We start from the raw sequence: 26,609 nt of genomic DNA, 5'->3' as shown, positions 1-26,609 counted from the left end.
GTGTAGGGGGTAGGAGGTGTACCAGAGTGCCACCTGTTCTTGATCACATGACCCTGCAGTAACACTGTGAGTCACTCAGGAACAGGCGGCACACACACACACACACACACACACACACACACACACACACTCACAGATGGCCACAGCACCAGCCAAGGCAGGGCCTCATGTTTAGCCTGATTCAGACTGTAGCTTTATGAACCACAGAGTGACAAGTTAACCATGTTTTGCTCACAGACTAAAATGTTGACTCAAATGTCTGACATGTCAACTGTGTATTGAACCCTGGTCTGAAATGTCGACTGTGTTTTGAACCCTAAACTACAATGTTGATTGTGTAACCATTCCACCATAGAATGGCATTCCCATCATGTTGTAACCGCTTACTAAAATGTTGACCGCGTTTTGACCCCAAGCCCAGACTGACCATGTTGTCGACCATGTATTTTCAGGAGGTGCAGACAGGAAGAGAGAGCGACTGAGATGTGGTAATATGGTGGTCAACTGAAACTCCAACATCCCTGCCACTGACCAGATTGAATACGTGTCATACAGGTAAGACTCAACCACTCTTTTGGGTTTCACTTCACTATGTCTGTTACACATATACACAGAAATATATGTGCCCAGGGAAGAAGGGAGCGAGATAGAGTCTAGGAAAGTAGAGGAACAGGAAGACAAGATTTTAGAATGAGAACAGAGGGAGGCTGGTCTTCTATGGAGAGTGAGAGAAACCAACAGAGAGCGCGAGAGAGAGAGAGACCACAAAGAGTCATTTGTGAGGAGGGTGACGGTTATGAACTATGTGTAACGATGTGTCACTGTGAGTGTGTGTGTGTATGTGTGTGTGTGTGTGTGTGTGGTGAGTAAGACTTGCTGGACTTGTAGTGGCATGGTCTGAGTCAAGAATGAGTGTGAGCATAACTCTAAGGATTTACACACACGTCTGTCGGTTTCTCTGTCCACACAGTCCCACAGAGAGGAGGCTGAGAGGCACTGCCTGTACCAGTGACACACCCTCCTACTGTTACCACACACACGTGCACACACACCCCACACACACACACACCCCACACACACACACACACTCATTCACACACACACACACACTCCCCCTCTCTACGACTCTGCTACTCACACTTACTGCTTGATACTGCTTTTTCTACATTTTGTTGTGTTACAGCCTGAATTTAAAATGGATTAAATGCAGATATTTTGTCACTGGCCTACACACAATACCCCATAATGTCAAAGTGGAATTATGTTTCTCAATTTCTTTTACTAATTAATTAAAAATCTAAAAAGCTGAAATGTCTAGAGTCAATAAGTATTCAACCCCTTTGTTATGACAAGTCTAAATAAGTTCAGGAGTAAACATTTGCTTAACAAGTCACATAAGTTGCATGGACTCACTCTGTGTGCAATAATAGTGTTTAATGTTACAGGAGGGGGGTCGCAGTTCCGGAACGACCCATTAGGTGTCATCCTCCGACAACCTTAGGCACCTCCTCACTCACAGTCGGGACTAATCATCATCCTATTGGTGTCACCTGTGTCTATCTGTTCACCTGTGTATTTATGCCCTCCCTTCCCTGTGTTCCCTTGCTCAGTTTTCTCTGCTAGTTTCTCTATGTCCAGCAGTACTACTCAGTGTCTGATCGGAGACCTATGTACAGGTACTTGAGAAGTGTTCTCCCTGTTTTGTTATTTGTTTCAGTCTTAGGTAGTATTTCGTATTTTGGCTTTTGGAGATTTATTTGCTCCGCCTTTCTTTTATCGTGATAATTCTGTTATTTTGTATTTTGGCTTCGGGACCACCATTAAAGATCCTTGTTTCACCATCTCTGCCTACTGCCTACTGTATATCCTGCACCGCACCTGGTTCACACCTCACCCCAACCCTTACAGAAAACTGAGCCAATATGGATCCAGATGAGGCAGCACAGTATCGGAGCGCATTGGCAACACAGGGAGCTATGCTGAACCAACACGACCACAGCCTGCAGCAGATCACCGAGAATCTCCGCCAGCTGACGGTCGCCGTGCAGAGCTGGGTGGACACACAACCAGCCCCGGCAGCCGGCGGAGTGGAAGCTGCGGCAGCAGCGTCTCCAGTCTCGCCTGCGACATCGCGGGAACCCCGCCTACCGCCTCCGGAGAGGTATGACGGACATCCAGAGGGCTGCAGGGAATTCCTCACCCAGTGTTCCCTGGTATTCAGCCTACAACCCTCCTCCTTCCCGACGGAGCAGGTCCGGGTGGCCTACATCATCACTCTGTTGACGGGTCTGGCCCTTTCCTGGGCTACCGTGGAGTGGGAGAGCCAAACTCCGGCGTGCTCCGACTCATACCAATTCACCCGGGAGCTACGCAAGGTGTTCGACACCTCTTGGGTTGCTCGCTAGTATCGGGAGGGGTGCTAGCGAGCTGGAACCGAATCCCCAACTCCAGAGACTCACAGACTTTTCTCCCCGTCAGGGTTCAGTGGGCACGCACTGCGAGTCAGGCGCATGCACTGGTGGATTCTGGGGACGCGGGGCTGGCCCAAGGGTGGAGCGTTCTGTTACTCTCCCTCTCCGAGCCGGTTCCAGTCATGGGCCTGGACGGCCGTCCGTTGGGGTTGGGATTCATCACCCGGCGCACTGTCCCTGTGCGTGTCTGGGTGGCGGGGGGGCTATGGGAGGATATCCAGTTTTTCATTATGGACTCTCCGGAGTGTCCCCTCGTTCTCGGGCAACCCTGGCTGGTCGCCCACAAACCCCGGATAGACTGGTCCATGGGGTGGCTCATCCTGGAGGGAGGCTCTGCCCCCGCCCTGTTCCGGTCTCCACCGACCACTCATCAGCCCAAACCACCGTCCCAGACCACCTACCAGTCCTCACCTCTTCCCCAGGTCCAGCACTCCAAACCGTATACGGCCCTAGCGGCGGTTGCCACCAGGAGGACGGCGGCTACAGACTCCGTCATCGCCCAGACCTGGCAGGCGTTCCCCGGGAGTATTGGGATCTGGGGGAGGTGTTTAGTAAGAGGCGTGCCAAGGGCCTACCTCCTCACAGGCCATACGACTGCGCTATCGATCTCCTGCCGGGTGCCATGCCCACACGAGGGCGATTGTTTTTCTTGTCCTGGCCGGAGACGCTGGCCATGAGGGAGTATATCAACGAGGCACTCGTTGAGGGTCACATCCGTCCCGCTACCTCACCCGCGGGCGCGGGCTTCTTCGTGGGGAAAAAGGACGGTGGGCAGCGGACGTGCATTGATTAAGAACCGCTACCCACTCCCCCTGATGACGACGGCATTCTAGTCATTGCAGGGTGCCCGGGTCTTCACCAAGCTGGACTTACGTAATGCCTACAACCTGGTGATGATTCGGGAGAGGCACGAGTGGAAGACTGCTTTTAACACACGAGTACCAAGTCATGCCGTTCGGTCTAGCCAACGCGCCTGCGTTGTTCCAGGCGTTGGTCAATGACGTGCTCTGGGACCTCCTCGACTACAGCGTCTTTGTGTATTGGATGACATCCTAATATTTTCGAAGGACATGAGTGAAAACCAGCAGCACGTTCGGCAGGTCCTCCAATGCCTTCTCCGTTACCAGCACTACGTCAAGGCGGAGAAGTGTGTGTTCCACACAGAGACAGTCTCCTTCCTGGGGTTCATCGTCACCCAGTGGGACCTACGGATGGACCCAGCCAAGGTCAGCACAGTACTGGATTGGCCCCAGCCCTCATCCTTCAAGCAACTACAATGGTTTTTAGGGTTCACAAATTTTTATAGGCTATTTATTCGCAATTTTAGCTCCCTAGCCGCTCCCCTGACAGCCCTCACCCAGACGAGCGTACGCTCCTTTGCCTGGACCACGGAAGCAGGGAACGCATTTGATGCGCTTAAGCGGTGCTTTACATCGGCCCCGGTCCTCAGGCAACCTGATCCGTCCCTGCCATTCATTGTGGAGGTGGATGCTTCAGACGTTGGGGTGGGAGCAATCCTGTCCCAGCAGTTACTCACGGACGGTAAGACTCACCCCTGCGCGTTTTTCTCCCGTCGGCTGTCCCCGGCGATGTGGGGAACTGTGAGCTGCTAGCGGTCAAGCTCGCCCTGGGGGAGTGGAGGCATTGGCTAGAGGGGGCCGCCCATCCATTCGTCATATGGACTGACCACAAGAACTTAGCCTACATTCAGGGGGCCAAGAGGCTCAACTCGCGCCAGGCCAGGTGGGCGTTGTTCTTCACCAGGTTCTGATTCACCATCGCATACCGTCCGGGGTCGAAGAACACCAAGCCTGACGCGCTCTCCCGGCAGTTCGACCCCGTGGACCTGGTGGAGAGGGATGACCCCATTGTCCCCAACGCCCTGATTGCTGCCCCAGTTTCGTGGGGAATTGATAGGGTGGTCAGAGCAGCGCTACGGCGGGAGCCTGATCTGGGCAGAGGTCCATCGGGGAGGATGTACGTACCCAAGGCTGCGCGCTCGCGACTGCTTCAGTGGGCGCACGTGTCCGACCTCACCAGCCATCCGGGGGGCACCAGGACGTTGGAGTTCCTGCGTAGGAGGTTCTGGTGGCCATCTGCTGAGGGGGATACGCGCTCGTGAGCTCACGTCAGAGCTCACGACCCCTGCCTATCCCCAAGCGCCCCTGGTCCCACATCTTGCTGGATTTCATTTCCGCCCTACCCCCCTCTGATGGATACACAGTCATCCTGGTTGTTGTGGACCGGTTCTCAAAGGCTGCCCACTTCATTCCCCTTCCCAAACTCCAGTCGGCCAGGGAGACGGTTAAGTTGGTGGTGCAGCACGTTTTCCGGGTCCATGGCCTTCCCCAAGATGTGGTGTCGGATCGGGGCCCTCAGTTCGCCTCCAGGTTCTGGAAGGTGTTCGCCACCTGCCTCGGCGCCTCTGTCAGCTTGTCTTCCGGCTTCCATCCCCAGTCGAACAGGCAGACGGAGCGCGTCAACCAGGATTTATGAGGTGCTACGCCTCCAGCAACCCAGCTACGTGGAGTCAGTGACTGGCGTGGGCGGAGTACGCCCACAACACCCTTCTCTGCTCGTCCACCGTCCTGTCCCCATTCCAGTGCCAATACAGGTACCAACCCCCCCCCTATTCCACGAGCAAGAGGAGGAGGCGGCGGTCCCGTAGGTCCAGGCTCACATCAGTCGCTGTCGCCGCACCTGGAGGCAGGTACGGGCGGCGCTTAAGTGGGCCTCGGTCAGGTCTCAACATCAGGCCAACCGCAGGCGTTGCCCGGCCCCGGTCTTTCACCTGGGACAGAGGGTGTGGCTCTCCATGCGGGATCTTCCCCTCCGCGTGGAGTCCAGGAAGCTGTCCCCCCGGTTCGTTGGGCCATTCAGAGTGGTCCGGCGAGTCAACCCAGTGGCCTACCGCCTGCAACTTCCCCCCACCATGCAGGTGCATCCCACATTCCATGTGTCCCTCCTCAAGCCCGTCGACACCTGTCCCCTGGCTCCCCCTCCTCGTCCTGTTCCCCCACAGCGCCTCGTCGGAGGGCAGCCGGCTTTTACTGTGGACCGGATCCTGGACTGCCGGCGGATGGGGAGGGGTCTCCAATTTCTGGTGGACTGGGAGCGTTATGGGCCGGAGGAGCGGTCCTGGGTGCCCAGGAGGGACATTCTGGACCCAGGGCTGATAACAACATTCCGTCGCCTCCACCCGGAGGCGCTGAGGTGAATGGCTGGGGCCGTTCGTCGGGGGGGGGGGGGGGGGGGGGCACTGTTACAGGAGGGGGTCGCAGTTCCGGAGCGACCCATTAGGTGTCATCTTCCGACAACCTTAGGCACCTCCTCACTCGCAGTCGGGACTAATCATCATCCTATTGGTGTCACCTGTGTCTATCTGTTCACCTGTGTATTTATGCCCTCACTTCCCTGTGTTCCCTTGCTCAGTTTTCTCTGCTAGTTTCTCTATGTCCAGCAGTACTACTCAGTGTCTGATCGGAGACCTATGTACAGGTACTTGAGAAGTGTTCTCCCTGTTTTGTTATTTGTTTCAGTCTTAGGTAGTATTTCGTATTTTGGCTGTCAGACGGTTTTTGGAGACTTGTTTGCTCCACCTTTCTTTTATCGTGATAAGTCCGTTATTTTGTATTTTGGCTTCGGGACCACCAATAAAGATCCTTGTTTCACCATCTCTGCCTACTGCCTACTGTATATCCTGCACCGCACCTTGGTCACACCTCACCCCAACCCTTACAGTTGAACATGATTTTTGAATGACTACCTCATCTCTGTACCCCACACATACAATTATCTGTAAGGTCCCTCAGTCGAGCAGTGAATTTCAAACACAGGTTCAACCACAAAGAACAGGGAGGTTTTCCAATGCCTCTCAAAGAAGGGCACCTATTGGTAGATGGGTAAAAAAAAGAAGCAGACATTGAATATCCATTGAGCATGGTGAAGTTATGAATTACACTTTGGATGGTGCATCAGTACACCCGGTCACTACAAAGATACAGGTGTCCTTCCTAACTCAGTTGCCGGAGAGGAAGGAAACCGCTCAGGGATTTCACAATGAGGAAAATGGTGACTTTAAAACAGTTACAGAGTTTAATGGCTGTGATAGGAGAAAACTGAGGATGGATCAACAACATTGTAGTTACTCCACAATACTAACCTAATTGACAGAGTGAAAAGAAGGAAGCCTGTACAGAATATAAAATATTCCAAATATGCATCCTGTTTGCAACAAGGCACTAAAGTAATAATGCACTAAAGTAATAATAATTTTGTCATGAATACAAAGTGTTATGTTTGGGGCAAATCCAATACAACACATTACTGAGTACCACTCTCCATATTATTTTCAAGCATAATGGTGGCTTCATCATATTATGGGTATGCTTGTAATTGTTAAGTACTGGGGAGAAACGGAATGGAGCTCAAATCCAAGAGGAAAAGTTGGTTCAGTCTGCTTTCCAACAGACACTCAGAGATTATTTCACCTTTCAGCAGGACAATAGCCTAAAACACAAGGCCAAATCTAAACTGGAGTTGCTTACCAAGAAGACAGTGAATGTTCCTGAGTGGCCGTGTTACAGTTTTGACTTAAATCTACTTGAAAATCTATGGCAAGACCTGAAAATGGTTGTCTAGCAATGATCAACAACTAATTTGACAGAACTTGAAGAATTTTTAAAAGAATAATGGGCAAAGTTTCACAATCCAGGTGTGGAAAGCTCTTAGAGACTTACCCAGAAAGACTCACAGCTGTAATCACTGCCAAAGGTGCTTCTACAAAGTATTGACTCAGGGGTGTGAATATTTATGTAAATTAGATATTTCTGTATTTCATTTTCAATAAAGTTGCAAAAATTTCTAAAAACGTGTTTTCACTTTTAAAAAATAAATAAATATATTTAATATATTTGGAATTCAGGCTGTAACACAACAAAATGTGGAATAAGTCAAGGGGTATGAATACTTTCTGAAGGCACTGTACATGTGATGCAACAAAAAACGTAATTAACTTGATAAGTCACATGAAATGAATGTTATATAATGTATTGTGTGTGTGTGTGTGTGTGTGTGTGTGTGTGTGTGTGTGTGTGTGTGTGTGTGTGTGTGTGTGTGTGTGTGTGTGTGTGTGAACGCGTTCTGTATACAGATGATGTGTCTGTGTGAAATAGGAATGACAAGAATATTTTGGGCTTGTACCCATGAGAGGGATGCTATATATATCTGCAGTGTGAGAACTGAACTCGACTTCCCTCTCCCTGCAGTCCTCTCTCACTCCCTCCCCTCTCATTACAGTAGGCCCAGTCACTGTAATTACCCTCTACATACACACACACACACAACACACACATATATACTGTACACACACATATATACACACACACACACACACACACACACATCCTGAAGGACCCCCTGCAGTCCCCTGTCTGACCCCGCTGCCGTGGAAGAGGAAGGGGGATTCTACTATTCAACAGGGAGACATACACACTACTTCACATATACATACTGTATACAATACTGTACTATGTGTGTAGTGGGGGGGAGCAGCTGCTTAAGTGTGTGTGTGTGTGTGTGTGTGTGTGTGTGTGTGTGTGTGTGTGTGTGTGTGTGTGTGTGTGTGTGTTTGTACCACAATGTCTATACACACCGTCACATACAGTACATATACTGGATTTATATATTCTTGACTCTGACATTGCGCGTTATGATATTTCTTATTTTCTTTCTTTAGATTTATTGGGATTTGTGTGTATTGTTTTGCATTGTTTGGAACTAGAAACATTTCACTGCATAACATCTGCAAAATATGTGTACGCGACCAATAACATTTTATTTTATTCGATTTTTGATTTGACACACTGCTTCAGCCCGTAACCCCACATGACACACACACAGCCTCCCAAGTATGGAGTACATTGATGACTGATAGCTGTGTAGTTTGTAACTCACTCAAAGACACATGCCTAGGATCGTAGATAATGAACAGTGAATACACTAAGCAATTTATCTCTCTAATGCATTGCTCTGAACACACACTCAATCCATTTGTCTTTGACACGTCATTACAGCACTTGCATTCAAACACACACTCACTTTGACATAGACCTCATTCTACTATTAACTTTTGATTTCAGACAGTCATACAGTACACAGCATTGAATGAACATTCATTCTCACATCATGATTGCCTGTGAATAGCATACAGTGCATTTGGAAAGTATTCAGACCCCTAGACCTTTTCCACATTTTTCTTACAGTGGTGTGAAAAAGTGTTTGCCCCCTTCCTGATTTATTATTTGTTTGCATGTTGATTTCTTATTTGTTTGCATGTTTGTCACACTTAAATGTTAAATGTTAATATTAGTAAAAGATAACACAAGTAAACACAAAATGCAGTTTTGAAATGAAGGTTGTTATTATTAAGGGAAAACAAAATCCAAACCTACATGGCCCTGTGTGAAAAAGTGTTTGCCCTCCCTGTTATAACACAACCCAACTGTGGTTTATCACACCTGAGTTCAATTCCTCTAGCCACGCCCAGGCCTGATTACTGCCACACCTGTTCTCAATCAAGGAATCACTTAAATAGGACCTGCCTGACAAAGTGAAGTAGACCAAAAGATCCTCAAAAGCTAGACATCATGCCGAGATCCAAAGAAATTCAGGAACAAATGAGAAAGAAAGTAATTGAGATCCATCAGTCTGGAAAAGGTTATGAAGCCATTTTTAAAGCTTTGGGACTCCAGCTAACCACAGTGAGAGCCATTATCCACAAATGGCGAAAACATGGAACAGTGGTGAACCTTCCCAGGAGTGGTCGGCCGACCAAAATTACCCCAAGAGCGCAGCGACGACTCATCCAAGAGGTCACAAAAAAACCCACAACAACATCCAAAGAGCTGCAGGCCTCACTTGCCTCAGTTAAGGTCAGTGTCCATGACTCCACCATAAGAAAGAGACTGGGCAAAAATGGCCTGCATGGCAGAGTTCCAAGACGAAAACCACTGCTGAGCAAAAATAACATTAAGGCTGGTCTCATTTTTGCCAGAAAACATCTTGATGATCCCCAAGACCTTTGGGAAAATACTCTGTGGACTGACGAGACAAAAGTTGAACTTTTTGGAAGGTGTGTGTCCCATTACATCTGGCGTAAAAGTAACACTGCATTTCAGAAAAAGAACATCATACCAACAGTAAAATATGGTGGTGGTAGTGTGATGGTCTGGGCCTGTTTTGCTGCTTCAGGACCTGGAAGACTTGCTGTGATAAATGGAACAATGAATTCTGCTGTCTACCAAAAAATCCTGAAGGAGAATGTCAGGCCATCTGTTCGTGACCTCAAGCTGAAGCGAACTTGGGTTCTGCAGCAGGACAATGATCCAAAACACACCAGCAAGTCCACCTCTGAATGGCTGAAGAAAAACAAAATGAAGACTTTGGAGTGGCCTAGTCAAAGTCCTGACCTGAATCCTATTGGGATGCTGTGGCATGACCTTAAAAAGGCAGTTCATGCTCCAAAACCCTCCAATGTGGCTGAATTACAACAATTCTGCAAAGATGAGTGGGCCAAAATTCCTCCACAGCGCTGTAAAAGACTCATTGCAAGTTATCGCAAACACTTGATTGCAGTTGTTGCTGCTAAGGGTGGCCCAACCAGTTATTAGGTTGTAGGGGGAACTTTTTCACACAGGGCCATGTGGGTTTGGATTTTGTTTTCCCTTAATAATAACAACCTTCATTTCCAAACTGCATTTTGTGTTTACTTGTGTTATCTTTTACTAATATTTAAATTTGTTTGATGATCTGAAACATTTAAAAGTGTGACAAACATGCAAACAAATAAGAAATCAGGAAGGGGGCAAACACTTTTTCACACCACTGTATGTAAATGTGATATTTCCGTTTTTTATTTTTAATACATTTGCAAACATTTCTAAAAACCTGTTTTTGCTTTGTCATTATGGGGTATTGTGTGTAGATTGATGAGGGAAAAAAACAATTTAATTAATTTTAGAATAAGGCTGTAACGTAACAGAATTTGGAAAAAGTCAAGGGGTCTGAATACTTTCAGAATGCACTGTATGTCTAAGCCTTTCTCTACTGTGGTACTGTATGTTTTCTGTGTGTGTGTGTTGTCTGGGGAGGAGGAAAGACACCTGGTATGTTCATTGTGCCGAGGACATCTCCTTGTGAGGTCACGATGTAATTTACTGCCAGTAATGGGAACTGTCAGTTCAGCATCAAACTCTCATCTTGGGTGGGTGGGTGTGTCCTTGCTTTTGTTGACATACTCCTATCCTGCTGATGTGGTGGATCTAAATATACTGGTGTGTGTGTGTGTGTGTGTGTGTGTGTGTGTGTGTGTGTGTGTGTGTGTGTGTGTGTGTGTGTGTGTGTGTGTGTGTGTGTGTGTGTGTGTGTGTCACATGCTGCCTGTAATAACCGAGCATGTGTTTGGCATTATTATAGTACCCATGTTGGTGATTGCTGGGGGTTTGGAGCGCCCAACCATCTCCGTCCCCAAAGAGCCAGAAACCTGTTACAGAATTATTGGAAAGAAACTCCATGAGAGTCTATATCGATGTTATGGTAGAGAAAATACATTGACTTATCAATATGAATCAATATCAGTAATCATCAATATTATTGATGTTATAAATACTTTATAACTGGTTATAAATGGTTATAACTGGTTTAGTCAGTTCAAAATACGTTTTTATTATTCTATTTTTCTATTATATTCTATTGAGACAGTATATCAATTATAGATCATATTACTGCCATTAGACCAACATGGGATCATTTAAGATTATAGTACTATAATGGCTTTCCCTCCCTTAGTCATTATTAGAGAATAAGTAGACTATGGAAGATCATAGCTATGGCGTCAGGATAGTACTTTGTCCAAAAATAGGCATTCAGACGGAAACGCTGTCCGGGTGATCAACCGGTAGGTCAGTCACGAGGCGAGCCCACCTTAAAAAAAAAAAGCACGGAGGCAAAGGCTGAGGAACACGCTCCGGTAGTCGGGGGCGGAGCTAGAGTCGGTCGTTATCCGGTGCCAGTTTGCTTTGTCAGGGAATTCCGGGGACGTACGGTGACGTCAGCGAGCGGACGAACGGAGCAGGGGGGGGGCGTGTATGTGTGGAAGAAGCAGCCAGTGAGCTGGTGTGTGCCTCTGTACGGATAGCATCATAGGTTGCGCACGGAGCCAAGAGGCTTGTCCCTTTAAAACAGAGCTCGGCTCAGTCAGCGCAACCCGATCCCACTGGCTTATGTCGGGAGAGAGCAAGAACGAGACAAGGACTGTAAAAAGAGAGAAGGCAGGGAGAAAACAAACTGAATAATAAAAAGCTGATCTCGCTCGTTGACTGAAACGAGAAGAATTTCAAAGCCAGACAGAGACATTAGTTGAGCGTCAATTGATACAAGTTTATGAGAGCTTTGAAAGGAAGCGAGTGAGAAAGTAAACGCTGCAACATTCTGCCGGCTGGGTCAGTTGTCTGAGTAGCTGGAATTTAGCTGCACAGAGAGAAACTTGCGGATACATTCAGCTCCAACCAGCTACTGCCTGGATTCAGGAAACTCAGCAAAATTCACTACACTGATAGCCTGCGAAGAAAACGTCCTCGTTTTTTTGGGGAATATTCTCAGCGATTTCCACTAGGCCTACTCTTGACGACTGTACGTGAATACCTTGATTACTACTTTGTTCGGTGTAACACTGTTCGAGCTGGTTACTTTTTGTCACAGTACTATTCGAATGGAATGTAAAAAATGTACTTTGTATCTCGCGTCGCGCTGTGTCCACACTAGAGACATAGCCGTTGGCAGTTCTTGAGATATTGGACGAGTTTTTAGTTATTTTCGACAAAGGTAAGTCGTCAGACTTTATTCTTCTGTAAATGTCTACGTGGTATTTTAATTGTTTTCTCCTCTGTTTGTTTGCTCGTGTTGATAACGAGAAAGCGCCTTTAGATAGTGACATTTGTGGACAGTGGTGGAGCTGATACTCTATGAGTGGTTAGGCTACAGCGTAGCAACAGTTAAATTAGTTCTCGATGAAACCGGAAGACTTGTTTGCTTACGTAGCCTTGTTAATTCTTGAGCGTCTGTCTCAATGATTAGATGGGGAATATGTCGCTTATTGTAATTCCCATAATAGCTCATATGCCATGTCATACAGCCTACATAATAGGTTGAATGTGTCAATTAGAACAAGTCTATTCTCTTTCTAATTTATATTAATATATTGATAATTTAGGGTTGTGCGTGTGTTTTGGTGAATTTATTTCGACAGTAGAACGATTGGGGGGGGGGGGGACAGTTCAGAAACATAGCAACATCCCGCATGTGTTTGTGGGACAGATAGAGAGCGGAATAGGTGGAGGGAGAACAGGGGGGCGAAATTGCTTGTGTAAGGATCTCTCCCCCCTCCTCCACGCCTTTGTCTGTGGGACTACTAGGCTAAGGGCTGACTGGGGAGTGTTGAGTGGGGATGGGCAGGCAGGACAGAGGGAGGTAGGCAGGCTTACTGGCTGCTTTATAAAGTGAATGGATTGCCCCTGGTCAGACCTTCCTCGCACACACAGAGCCGAATTGAAAGGAAGTCATTTGCATCGTCCAAGGGGGAGGGGTACTGTTTTTGGTCTGGTTTTGGAGTTTGTCTCAAAACACCTCTGTCTGGAAGAGCCGTCAGAGATGAGAAATGGCCCAGAATAAATAACTGAAACACTCATGGGAAAAGGTGGCGAGTGTTGTGCTTTTTCTCAGTTAGCCTATAATTGTTTGACAGGAGTGTAGCCTAAAATAAGTGTTTATGCGAGAGCTCGACTCGGTCCTATGCATTTTATGGGCCGTTATAAACCGAAGTGTGCTGGCATGGGGTCGGTAAAACCCTTTGAACGTCCACTTCCGATTAATGGAAACTTAATGAGTGGTGTGTTTGACTCTTTGAAGTATCAAGTTGTAAAGTTAGGACAGGCAGAAAGCGGCTTACAAAAGCTCTTCTTCTTATCACTCCTATCATACAGCTCTTTGGCTTCTTGGCAGAATAGTAGCCTAGTAACTGCTTCTTGCTCTGGCTTGAATCACCCGCCCCCTTTTGTCCTATCCCGTGATCTGAATGCGAGTGAATGAACAATCACGCCCATTCTACTACTTCTATGACGAACATGTACAGTTAAAGTTGTACACACACCACATTTGTATGCACAACTGTTTCATTTACGTGATAAGGCTCATGTAATGGTGTAACTGAATCAGACGGATGAAAGTGGAATAAACTGTGTTACAGAAAGTGCGTGTCTGTCTCAGTATAGGTGATGGATGAAGAAAGTTTTGGCCGATGGTGTTTTGAGAAGATTGGTGGTATTAGCTGTAGTTGACAGGTTGTGTGTGTGTAGTGTGAGATTGGTTGTAGAAACCGGTGTAGCTTGTGTGTGTGTGTGTAGGGGATGCGAGTGAATGATGTCAGTGATGTAGGAGGTGTTTGTGTGTGTGGCTGCCTGACATACTTTTGCATCCACTTTCATTGCAATGTGCCCGTGAGAAAACATGTCATGTTAGGCGTGTGCGTGTGGTAACTTGGGTCAGAGTCGAGGGGAACTAACTCGATGATGAAACCACTATTTGTCAGAGACCACACCAAGTCTTGTTTTACCAGAAACAAAGGGTGTCATGTCTTCACCAGGGAAGTGTAGCGGAAACATTAGTCCTGCTGCAAACAATAACATGAGCCCTTACACTGCTAGATGTTTGGAAAAGGAGATTTGATAACAATCCAACATATTAACAGGCAGTCCTTAAGGATGAAGATCAAGATGGGCACATATCCAATCCTTTCGAATATACAGGAGTGGATACAGGGAATCTGCCTAGGGGTCCATTTAGAATTGAGAATAGGAACAAGTGTATTGATAGGAGAGCAAAAAACCTCAGTTGACCTATCCTAGTGTTAGTTATCTTAGTGTTTCTAGTAGGTGGAGAGGAGGTTCCTGGTGTCATTGGGGTAAAGCTCTGTGTGGAATTCCATCCAGCAGTGTGAGACCTGTAGCTGTGGCCCTAGAGCGTTGGGAAGGGGGACTAGACTGTTTAGTGTGTCGTTTTGTTTCTCTGTCTACAAGTTCTAGAGATATACACTACCGGTCAAAAGTTTTAGAACACCTACTCATTCAAGGGTTTTTCTTTATTTTTACGATTTTCTACATTGTAGAATAATAGTGAAGATGTCAAAACTATAAATAACACATATGGAATCATGTAGTAACCAAAAAAGTGTTAAACAAATCAAAATATGTTATATTTGAGATTCTTCAAATGGCCATCCTTTGCCTTGATGACAGCTTTGTACACTCTTGGCATTCTCTCAACCAGCTTCATGAGGTAGTCACCTGGAATGCATTTCAATTAACTGGTGTGCTGCCTTAAAAGTTAATTTGTGGAATTCCTTTCCTTCTTAATGCGTCTGAGCCAATCAGTTGTGTTGTGACAAGGTAGGGGGGATATACAGAAGACAGCCCTATTTGGTAAAAGACCATGTCCATATTATGACAAGAACAGCTCAAATAAGCAAAGCGAAATGACAGTCTACATTTATCATTACATTTACATTTACATCATTTAGCAGACGCTCTTATCCAGAGCGACTTACAAATTGGTGCATTCAACTTATGATGGCAAGTGGGACAACCACTTTTTTTCTTTTTTTTATGGGGGGGTTGGGGAGGGGGGGGGGGGGTAGAAGGATTACTTTATACTATTCCAGGTATTCCTTAAAGAGGTAGGGTTTCAAGTGTCTCCGGAAGGTGGTCAGTGACTCCGCTGTCGTGGGGGTCGTCTTTGTGAGACGCGGTGTGATTGAATGGATGATCTCTGCATGTGTATTTCCCACCGTAAAACATGGAGGAGGTGTTATGGTGTGGGGGTGCTTTGCTGGTGACACTGTCTGTGATTTATTTAGAATTCAAGGCACACTTACCCAGCATGGCTACCACAGCGTTCTGCAGCAATACGCCATCCCATCTGGTTTGGGCTTAGTGGGACTATCATTTGTTTTTCAACAGGACAATGACCCAACACACCTCCAGGCTGTGTAAGGGCTATTTTACCAAGAAGGAGAGTGATTGAGTGCTACATCAGATGACCTGGCCTCCAAAATCCCCCAACCTCAACCCAATTGAGATGGTTTGGGATGAGTCGGACCGCAGAGTGAAGGAAAAGCAGCCAACAAGTGCTCAGCATATGTGGGAACTCCTTCAAGACTGTTGGAAAAGCTTTCCAGGTGAAGCTGGTTGAGAGAATGCCAAAAGTGTGCAAAGCTTTCAAGGCAACGGGTGGCTATTTGAAGAATCGAAGAAAACATTTTTTGTTGTTAATTTTTCATTTGTTTAACACTTTTTTGGTTACTACATGATTCCATATGTGTTATTTCATAGTTTTGATGTCTTCACTATTATTCTACAGTGTAGAAAATCGTAAAAATAAAGAGAAACCCTTGAATGAGTAGGTGTTCTAAAACTTTTGACCAGTAGTGTGTTCCTGTTAACTTTTACTCCAACTACTCTGGCAAAGAGAGAGCGAGAGGCCAAGAATGAGTGTTAGCGAGAAAGATCAGGGGAGGCACATTGTTAAGAGGGCTAGTATTAGAAAAAGAGAAAGAGTGGATGAAAGAGAAAAGTAGTGAAAACAGAGCGGGAGAAAGTGGCGAGGACAATCTATGAACAGTCCAGTGTTCTTTGGGCTAAATGAACAACCAGTCCAGTCCGCCATAATTATTATTATTATTTTATTATTTTTGGTCATTTAGCAGACGCTCTTATCCAGAGCGACTTACAGGAGCAATTAGGGTTAAGTGCCTTGCTCAAGGGCACATCGACAGATTTTTCACCTAGTCATAACAAACACAGATGTCTATGTGCATCATTATCATTGTGCTTTCTGTCTTCAGATAACTAGAACTGTGTAATGACCAACTATTAATATAAACACAGGACTGGACGGTAGTTGTACCTCATCTGGCATTTAATTCTGATAGAGAAAGTTCAGTCCAAGAGGTCTGTTGACGATCATTAATGTTCTCTTCTCTGTTATGTACACACAAACAGATAGGGGTGGGAGTGTGTTGAGGGTCAGGTTGACCTTAATGTTGTTGTTCAGTGGAGACATGACCACAGACCTTCAGCTCTTGGAATGAAGACCAATCTGTACTAGGGAATGGGAAACTGTGGAGAAAGAGGTCTCTCTACTGAGAAAGTCGTTTCTCTATCTTTCTCTCGATCTATTTATATATCTCTCTCTACCTTAATAACCATCCACCACGACGCCACCGATACCATGGCAACAGTTGTCTAGGAAACAGTCTCTGCTCTGTTAGGGTGTGTGTTTCTGGGGGTACGATTTTTCTTTTTTATTTAACCTTTATTTAACTAGGCAAGTCAGTTAAGAACAAATTCTTATTTACAATGACGGCCTACCTAAAGGCAAAAGGCCTCCTGCGGGGACGGGGGCTGGGATTACATTTTTATATATAAATATAGGACCAAACACACATCACAACAAGAGACAACACAACACTACATAAAGAGAGACCTAAGACAACAACAACAGCATGGCAGCAACACATGACAACACAGCAAGGTAGCATCCCAACATGAAAACATCATGGTAGCAACACAACATGGCAGCAGAACAACATGGTGGCAGCACAAGACATGGTACAAACATTATTGGGCACAGACAACCGCACAAAGGGCAACAAGGTAGAGACAACAATACATCACGTGAAGCAGCCACAACTGTCAGTAAGAGTGTCCATGATTGAGTCTTTGAATGAAGAGATGGAGATAAAACTGTCCAGTTTGAGTGTTTTTTTGCAGCTCGTTCCAGTCGCTAGCTGCAGCTAGCGACTGGAACCCAGGGATGTGTGCGCTTGGGGGACCTTTAACAGAATGTGACTATTCAGGGTGCTTACTTGTTTGTGTCGGTCTCGCTCTAGATTCTGGGAAGTGAGGTCTATGGCTAGTACTGAAGACACTGGGTGAGGGGGAGGGGGGAGTTTGGGGTGTTCTGTCCCATTTTGTTCCCCACATACAGGGAAAACAGGGTGTTGTGCTGTTTCTCTAAGATGTTGTGATCCTCTGTGTTCGGGGAAACCCAAGGCAGGTTGGAATTTTTAAAGTGACTGCACTGGGGAAAGTGAGAGTGTCTTTGATCAAGTGTTGTAACTGTCTGTAGTGAACGTGAACACACACACATGAAAGCATGTGGTCATTCAGATTTCAGCGACACAAATATCACAACCTATTTTTAGACAGTCACAAAACAATGTTTTCAGTCTCAGATATTCCCATATTGAGTCACTGCTTCACATGCTTACCTGACACACACACGTGTCAGTGCTCAGATGAAGGCATGGGTTATGGCTCTTTCTGCCTCTTGACGGCACGCTGTTTCTGGAAAACGAGAACAGGCGAACTTCACTCCTCCTCTTCTTCTGAAGTCTTCAGAATCTCTTTCACAGAAGTGACATTAGCATCTCTTTCACAGAAGTGACATTAGCATCTCTTCCACAGAAGTGACATTTGTGACTGACTGGAAAGAACCTTCCTCAACACACAGCAGTCAGCAACCCTTACTTTTTTAGCTGACAAACAATAAAAAAAAAGTGCCTTTGCGTAAGCAGCCTTGAGCCTTGTTCATCATCAGTTAACATTTTAAATGATCTTTCTCTGATATATTTCTGTTATCTGTTGTAGATCGTTTAGTCTTTTGGTCAGACAGGTGGACGACGTCATGTCTGACATAGATTCACAGGTTTTAGAAGTGAACCCCTGTTATTTGTTTTCGATTTACACATTTACTCTCATTCCCATATTTGGGCTACTCATTCTTCTTTCATTCACACACACACCGTTTCTGTTCCACAGGAAACTACTACCCCTTCTTCTCCCCTCCTCAAGCCATCCACACACACGTCAGGGAGGCCTAGCTACTTCCTGAAGCTCTGACGGCAGCTTCCTGTCTGATCTCGTACCAGCTTCTCTCTCTTCTCCTTTTCTAAACGTCACACCCGTGCCACCACGTATGTGTGAACCGTCCTGAACCGCGAGAGAGCTCTCACTCACACACACACGCACTCTTACAGTTGTCCAAAGCACAGGTGCGATGGCAGTTAGATAAAGCAGCTCTTGCTGTTTCCATCTTCTCAAACGGCCCAAAGCGGCTGCCAAAATACCACACTAGACTTTCAACTCTGTACAGTAGAGTATATCAGAACATTTCACCATGTCTGTCACTAGAAGGCATGGGATAGGATCCAGAGAAGGGTGTTGGGCAAGGCTCTTCTCCAGAGTGCGAGCTGTGACTCTCAGAAACGGCACATGTTCTGTTCGACTCCAGCCAGGATTCTTCAAAAGAACGGGATATGAACATATTTTAGCCCTTTCTCTGAGAGGTTTTCAGCTGAATCCAACAGAGGGCATTAAGCTAGGCTGAGTCCTAAACTTAGCAGGCCTAAATAGGCACATACAAACTGGACCTTATTTTCAGCTTGTTGTCTACCCTGATTTTTGGGGGAACAGTCACAGTTAAAGGCTTGGTAAATAGGTGAGAGGTTGTGAGTTTGCGGTGTTTCTGAGGTTGGAACACTTGGTTTATTTATTAGAAGGCCAAACCGGTAGAACTAGACTGGGCTACAGTGCTGTACTGTAGTTAGTATGGAGGAAGAGAGAGAGAGAGCGTTGGCTCTGTCCTGAACTGACCCTCTATTCCCGCTGGAGGATGTTCTGTGTGTGTTTGGCTGTATCAGTGTTCTCCCGGTATGTGTGTGTGTGGGAAAAGCTCGGACACGACGGTGACGAGCTAGCCTGCGTCGCACACAAACAAACGCTCGCGCACACACACTCTGGGAGCCTGGCAACAGGATGGACGCAGGTCGGGCTGTCTGTTCCTGGCGGTGTGTGTGTGTGTTTCCTCCAGAACTCAATCCCTATCTAGGGCCAGTTATGTAATGGACCAGTGTCTCTCCCTCATCCCTCGCTCTCTCCCTCCGCCAGACACGCCGGAAGCTTCTGTCTCTTTCTCTCTCTCTCCGTCTCGCATCTCTCTTATCAACTTCCTCACTTATCTCCAGGCCTCTGTCAGGGACTAGTGTCTAAATCTCTCCCTCCTTTCTTTCGGTTTCTACCATAGTCAGTTGTCTATTTTTAATTGAGCTCGTCTGTCTGGCTCTGGATCAAACCAATATATGAGGCTGGCAGGGGAGTTCTGTGTTTGGGATGGCCCGTACTAGAGTCGGGGGGGGGGGGTCTTTTAGCTTGGTGGAAGTGGACTTCTAGTACTTGGCTAGTGATTGCCGTGATATCACAGAAGTTATTTTTGTTTATAGATTTGGACTGGGGCTATGGTTAGCGACGGTTGGCATAGCGATGCCCCTAGCCTTACCTCCCTCTACCAGAGCGGTAGCCACAGTAACCAGAATGACGGAGGCGTTGATTGGAACAGGTATTTGATGTCTGTCGCCATGGGGGTTTCACTGTAACCCAGGTGATATGTGGGGGCTACCGGGGGGGGGGGGAATTCACACATTATGACGTAGTAATGTCCACTGTAATTTTGAGGTGTGTCTGTGGTAACTTCAACATAGTTAGTTGGAATTGCCCCGACTTGTTCGGCAACACCCCAACAGAACACGTGTAAAGGAAACATAAATGCAACAAACAAATGCCCCACCCCCCACAGTATTTGGGGGATTCCTCTCTTTGCCATAAAACCCCGACCTGCCTATCAATCTACCTACCTCACATTCTGTTTCACCGTAACACCGGTTCACAACCCATCGATGACGCGGCCTGAGAAATTCCCTGTGACATCACATCATCGCTAGCAACGCCCCCGGTCACCTGACAGTAAGTGGCGTCAGAGAGGGGCGGGGTGAAGTGTTAAGTTTGGGGTAAGCCCTTTTCACTGGTGGCGTGGCCGGGGGTTCCCCGTGCTGTGACGCCCCAGATGCAGAGTATTGCAGAGTGTATATATACTGATAACCAAATGTAATAATACTATCTGTCACTATATCTTCACAAAAGGCAGGTTCAGTTTATAGATATGATCAGTTGTCCATCTTTCCTTTAAATGACATGAACAAGCACAGGTCTTAGTGTACTTTAATACAATAGTATCTGATGCATGTTTCTCACTCATCTCCAGTGTTCAGTTCCCTATGCAACACATGTTTCAGTTTCACTTTCCTTTTTTTGTCAGTGGTTCAGTCACGTCTAAATCCACAGCACACACCCTCTATAAAACTGGAATTGCAGCCTTTTTCATTCTGACCACTCTTTCCCTTTTTCTCTCTCTCTCTCCTTCTCTCTGTCTGTTGTTTAACGTGTGCTAGTTGACGACTAAGCGCCAGCCTTTTCCTGTGAGAGAGGCTACTGTTTATCTAGCACCAGTCCTGTTGCCGCTAGCACAGTCACTCTCACCATTGTGTGTGTGAGCCCCCTCTCTTTGTGTTGTCGCCCCCCCCCCCCCCCCCCGGGGTTTCCACACACAACATATACAGGGCCGAGGAGGGGTGATTCTTTCTCTCCTCTCCTCCTCCAACAGTCTCCATTTTCCTAGTAAACGTGGGAGAGGGTGAGCGAGCGAGAAGATGCTAGAGTCATACTGAGACTGCTAGTCCCTGTCTGTCTCCTGACTCTGACTGATAGATGAATACAGTGTTAGAAAGGTCTGGCTATTGTCTGTTCCTTGTAATAAGACTGCAGACCACAGATATTGTCTGTTTTTTAATTGAGACTGTGTGTTAGTTTCATGTGAACAGATGTTGTTGACTGTTTTTGGCAGCTATCTGCTTTATGACGGTTTGATTATTACATCGGTCTCACTCTTCTGATTGGTCCAGGGCTGAAGAGATCCAAGAGATGATTGGCTGTAGAAGCTGAGACTCGACCAGACAGAGGATCTTGAACTAGGTGCTATTCTGAAAGGTGAGAGCATATGTGTTTTTGTACGTGTCTGTGGGAATATGTTAACCAGCCAGAGCTGTTTATGATCATCTGGTCATGGTCTGTCTTTACATGAGGAGGAGGGGCACATCAGCGTGGCTCAGTGTTGTCTTTATTTCAGTCTCTCTGGAAGCTAAAAACGGAGCGCCTGAAATATCTTCCCCCTAGGCTTTTTATTTATATATATATATATATATATATATATATATATATATATATATATATATATATATATATATATATATATATATATATATATATATATATATGAGAGAGAGAGGCGCTAGCAGAGCTAATTTAGGAACCAACACTGACTGGAGCGGGGAGCATTCTGCTGAGCAAGAGTGGCTCGCTGCGTGTGTGTGTCTGTTTTGAGCAGGAATCTCCTTTTTGTTCCTCTTTAGGCGATCTCTTTATGTTTGGAACATGGACTTTTTTCAGCGGAGTCTTTTGTGTTTCTTTGTGATTGTGTGTGTGTGTCTCATATGCCAGGCTCATTTCTGCCTTCTCCAACCGTTCCTTTGCTTGCCTCTCTGCCATGTGGGTGTGAGATCCAGGCAGCACAGCCTGTGCTCTCCTCCTCAGCCTCTCTCGCTCTCTCCATCCCTCCTTCCCTGAAGAGCGGTTTATTTGAAACCCATCTATCCTCCCATCCTGTTCAGACTGTCTGTTGGGCCCTCTCCCTCTCCATCACGCCTGTTCTAATGGGATTCAAACCAAGTGGATTCAACACACGGAACACTAAATACACACACACACACTGCACCATTGGCTAGTCTGTAAGGATTACAGTAACCTCCGTGCTCTCTTATAGGTCCAATGACTCCCCCAGAGCCATCTGCACTGCTAATAATCCTACAGTAGAGCTACCATCGCCCCGTAGGGGCTGGGACACAGTACAGCACTACCATCGCCCCGTAGGGGCTGGGACACAGTACAGCACTACCATCGCCCCGTAGGGGCTGGGACACAGTACAGCACTACCATCGCCCCGTAGGGGCTGGGACACAGTACAGCACTACCATCGCCCCGTAGGGACTGGGACACAGTACAGCCCTACCATCGCCCCGTAGGGGCTGGGACACAGTACAGCACTACCATCGCCCCGTAGGGACTGGGACACAGTACAGCACTACCATCGCCCCGTAGGGGCTGGGACACAGTACAGCACTACCATCGCCCCGTAGGGGCTGGGACACAGTACAGCACTACCATCGCCCCGTAGGGACTGGGACACAGTACAGCACTACCATCGCCCCGTAGGGGCTGGGACACAGTACAGCACTACCAGCATACACTAGCAAATACTGACAGAGATGGACAGACACAATGGTTAATACCTACAGTACCTGGAAGAACAGTCAGTGGTGTAAAGGTTGTTAAATTGGCAGGTTACTGCACAGAAACCGTTGCTACACTAGATTCTCTCCCCATACAACTCCGCACACATATTTTTGTTCAAGAGGCGTGTAAGCCATCACCATTCCTCAGCAAATGTTCCATATGTAGACTTGTTTCTCTGTCCTATTTCGTCAGTCTCAACCCCTCCTCTCCGTCGGCAGTGTTTAGCTCGAAAGCACACGCTGAACTATAAAATGGAAGACCTACTGGCATTTATTGACTGTGCTATCTTTCTCTCTCATTCCCTCTGTCTGTCTCTCTCTTGTGTTCTCTCTCTCCCTGCCTCTGGTCTAACAGGCTGTATTGTATTGGGCTGAAGACAGGCAGGCAGCCAGACGTGTAGAGGGTCGTCCTTAGTGTTGTTGTGTGGCCTTCTCAGTGTTGCAGTGGAGGGCTTCACAGACTCAGCTAGTGTGGTGAGTAGAAAGCGTATACTTCCATTTATGGGCAATCCACAAATGCCACAGTTTGTTGACAGATTGTGTGTGTTTCTTTTTACATGTACTCTGTGCATTGAATGTGTGTGTTCCATATGCTGAGTCCTGTCTCACTCTGTCTCCCTCCAGGCTGGATGCATCACGCAGTAGAGCAGTTTGGCGGGCGTGGCACACGGGACTCCTTCCCTCTGGACGGACTCAGCCGGGGACCATGGGCTCCCGTGGGCGGCCACGCCACCTGGGCGCCACCTGCCAGGTATGTTAAGTCTCCACGGCAACTAACGGCCCCACGCACACCTACAGTCAATTAATTACACCTACACTGACTGACTTAGACCTCAAGGGAGGGAGTGCGAGGCTAAGTCCACAAGTTCAGACTGTTAATTGTTCTTCTAGGTTAGAATTAATATTTGTATTTGGTAAAATTGGTCTTGTCTCAGAATTTGGCCCTGGTCTGACCTTTACACTTGTTTTCTCTACCAGGTGTCCGCCAGGTGTCAATCAACACCAGCTCCTACCCCATCAACCGCCCAGTCACATGGGTGGACTGAACCATCCCAGTAAATTCTTCAATAGTGGGTGAGTCCGGCATATATTCCATTGGGCAACATACTGTATTCCATTCTAGAATCAGATAGCTGTAGTCTCCGCCATTCTCTCTGGTCTTTATCACATGCGTTCACAACTCCAGGCTGTAGTCATTGCAATCTGACTGTCTCTCTTTCTCTCCATGTCTCTGTTCCCACCAGGCCCATGCAGGTGCGTGGCAGTGAGAAGCTGGAGCTGTCCCAGACCATGTTACCTGGCCTCCAGAGAACGGACCAGCAACGCCTCCCTCCTCCCCCTCACAGGGCGTGGGAGCAGCTGTACGAGTCGCACCCCCCTCCCCATCCATCCGTACCCCTGCCCAGCAACCACGCACCCCATCTGCCTGGCGGGTATAGCGCCGGGCCTCCCGCCCACCTGCCCCCCAGGTCCAATCAGCTACTGAAGGTGAGAGAAGGAGCCAATGATATCGTCATACAGGAGGAGTGTCGATAAACAAGTGGCCTATCAGTGAGTGAGGAGGAAGGTGGATGTCTTGGTAGGAGAGAAGATGTAACCCTGCCTCTCTCTCTGTGTGTCAGTATGGGGGTCCTCAGGAGCAGCATGTTCCCAGGGGTCCAACATCGCTGGGTGATGATATGTGGGCTCAGGTGCAGCAGCAGAGGGGTTACCCAGGGAAGATGTTGGGAGGGCAGCTGAAGAGACCGGCCCCCCCTCTCGGGGAGCACTCGGTCATCCGGCACACCCCGCCCACCTCCCTGCACCCCACCTCTCGCCCCAATGAGGACTGCCCCAGTCCTAGCAAGAGGAAGAGGGGCTCTGAGCAGGTACGTAAATGATTGAAACCACTGCATTCAAAACCAAGTCTATACTCTCCCACATGTAGAATCAGTTGATTGCATAGAATTATTTGGGACATCTTCTGATATCTAAACTTTGTAGTTATTTGACCATATTGTTTAGATGGGATAGGGTGTATTCCCTAAACCCTGTTGTATCTCCATCTCCAGGTTCCTCACCCAGGCATGCAGAGGTTCTCTGGCCCAGGAGGACACCCCCTGCCCCCACAGCAGCAGCCCCCGTCCCACTACCCCCCTCCTCCACCCAAACCTGCCTTCTGGAACCCCATACACAAGGGGAATGCCCCCTGGGCCCATCCCGAACGCAAGAACGGGTCCTCTGAGTTCCAGGTCAGAACCATAAGAACACTTAACACTACTACTTTATCAAGAAGTGACTTGATGTAATTGAGTTCTACTTATCAAATGTAGCTATTCAGATTTATTAGTTTTTTTTGGTGGAACTTGATTTGTTGTGATGCAGTTCGGAATGTCAGTTTATCTATGCTTCCCTAGCCTTCCCACATTCTGAGCCATAATGCTAACTGTCTCTCTCTCGCTCTCTCGCTCGTTCTTTCTCTCTGCTAACAGGAGTCAGCCAAGTCATGCATGGGCGGCTACACATACAAACCTCCTGCCCCCTCGCCCATCTCCCCACCCCTCATCTCCTCCCCGGGAGGCTACCCCCAGAGGCACAGCGGGCCCCACAAGCCCTCATTCTCACCTCAGGCCCTCAATCACCCCCCCCACAACAACCCCCACAGCTCTCACCCGCTGTACCCCAAACAACCAGCCCCGCCCCGCATGGAGATGGAGCCCAGGGGAGGTCCTCCTACCCCCCAGAGGGGCCCTACCACTGGGGGCAGAGGAGTCAACAACCAACCCCCCTCTCATCCTCCTCCTCCTCACCACCACCAACCTCCAGCAAGGGGGGACAGTAGGGAGCCCCCCCAACCTTCACCAGCAAACCACACCGGCGTGCCTTACAGCCACAACCCCCACCCCCACTTCCAGCCCCACCCCGGGCTGGGCCACACTTCCTCCCACCCCCCTGCCAGCAGCACCGCAGTACCTCAGCAGCACAACCCTACCACCCCCCACCACGAGGCCTGGAGGCCCCAGGGACAGGGTCAGGGCAGGCCACAAAGCAACCACCCCCTGGTGAGTCCTAGGCTCCCAGCAGAGCTAATGTTACACCCCACTCCTAACTCCTCTCCATTTGTTATCGTGTGATCTCTGCCTTTTTCACACTGTCATTATTTGCTACATTCTGAATCGACGCCCGGCCAGCTCACCCCCCCCCCCCCCCCCCTTAGGCAGTTCATGTAGATCTGAAGAGATCGGAAACAACTCCCATTTTACCCAGCTATGGACCAAATGTCATTTAGCAGAGCGGTCAGTTTGGAATTGATTGGGCTTAGTTAATTGAACAATAATGCCCGAGGGGGTGTGGTATATGGCCTATATACCACGGCTAAGGGCTGTTCTTACGCACGACGCAACACGGAGTGTCTGGATACAGCCCTTAGCCGTGGTATATTGGCCATATACCACAAACCCCTGAGGTGCCTTATTGCTATTATAAACTGGTTACCAATGTAATTAGACCAGTAAATAGTATTTTTGTTTTGTTTTGTTTTGTCATACCCATGGTATACGGTCTGAAATACCACGGCTTTAGGCCAATCAGCAGGGCTCGAACCAGCCGGTTTATAATGTTAAATTAACAATGGACTGAAAGGATAGGAAGTGTAAAGTATGTCAATTTTGTTTGTATCGTTATCAGTGTATCAAAATACTTTTGCTAGGAAAGACTGTATGAAGTATACGGTTGTGTACCAAATCTGGTCAAAAGTAGTGCACTATATAGGGAATAGGGCGCCATTTGGGATGCATCCTATGTCT

The 26,609-nt window shown here is 47.5% G+C and overlaps 1 protein-coding gene across 4 annotated transcripts in view; it reads left to right on the top strand.

The window, feature by feature from the left end:
* Positions 1-452: 452 nt before the first annotated feature.
* The window catches only part of kdm6ba (lysine (K)-specific demethylase 6B, a), a 37,262-nt gene continuing 11,105 nt past the window's right edge, over positions 453-26,609 (top strand). Inside the window, exons 1-9 of one of the 4 annotated variants that reach the window (XM_084166006.1) lie at positions 453-555; positions 21,379-21,463; positions 23,180-23,298; positions 23,449-23,575; positions 23,803-23,898; positions 24,069-24,312; positions 24,447-24,692; positions 24,876-25,055; positions 25,296-25,865. In XM_084166006.1, the coding sequence (XP_084022132.1) occupies positions 23,454-23,575; positions 23,803-23,898; positions 24,069-24,312; positions 24,447-24,692; positions 24,876-25,055; positions 25,296-25,865 (1,458 nt within the window). In that variant the 5' untranslated portion in view covers positions 453-555; positions 21,379-21,463; positions 23,180-23,298; positions 23,449-23,453. Of the gene's footprint in view, positions 556-11,691; positions 12,354-21,378; positions 21,464-23,179; positions 23,299-23,448; positions 23,576-23,802; positions 23,899-24,068; positions 24,313-24,446; positions 24,693-24,875; positions 25,056-25,295; positions 25,866-26,609 lie in introns of those variants that run through there. The other 3 variants (XM_084166007.1, XM_084166005.1, XM_084166008.1) reach the window with 3 other exon arrangements.

The sequence above is a fragment of the Coregonus lavaretus genome (assembly GCF_964263955.1).
Source record: "Coregonus lavaretus genome assembly, chromosome: 7".
NCBI classification, from domain to species: Eukaryota; Metazoa; Chordata; class Actinopteri; order Salmoniformes; family Salmonidae; genus Coregonus; species Coregonus lavaretus.
This window is presented reverse-complemented; position numbering and strand designations above follow the sequence as displayed.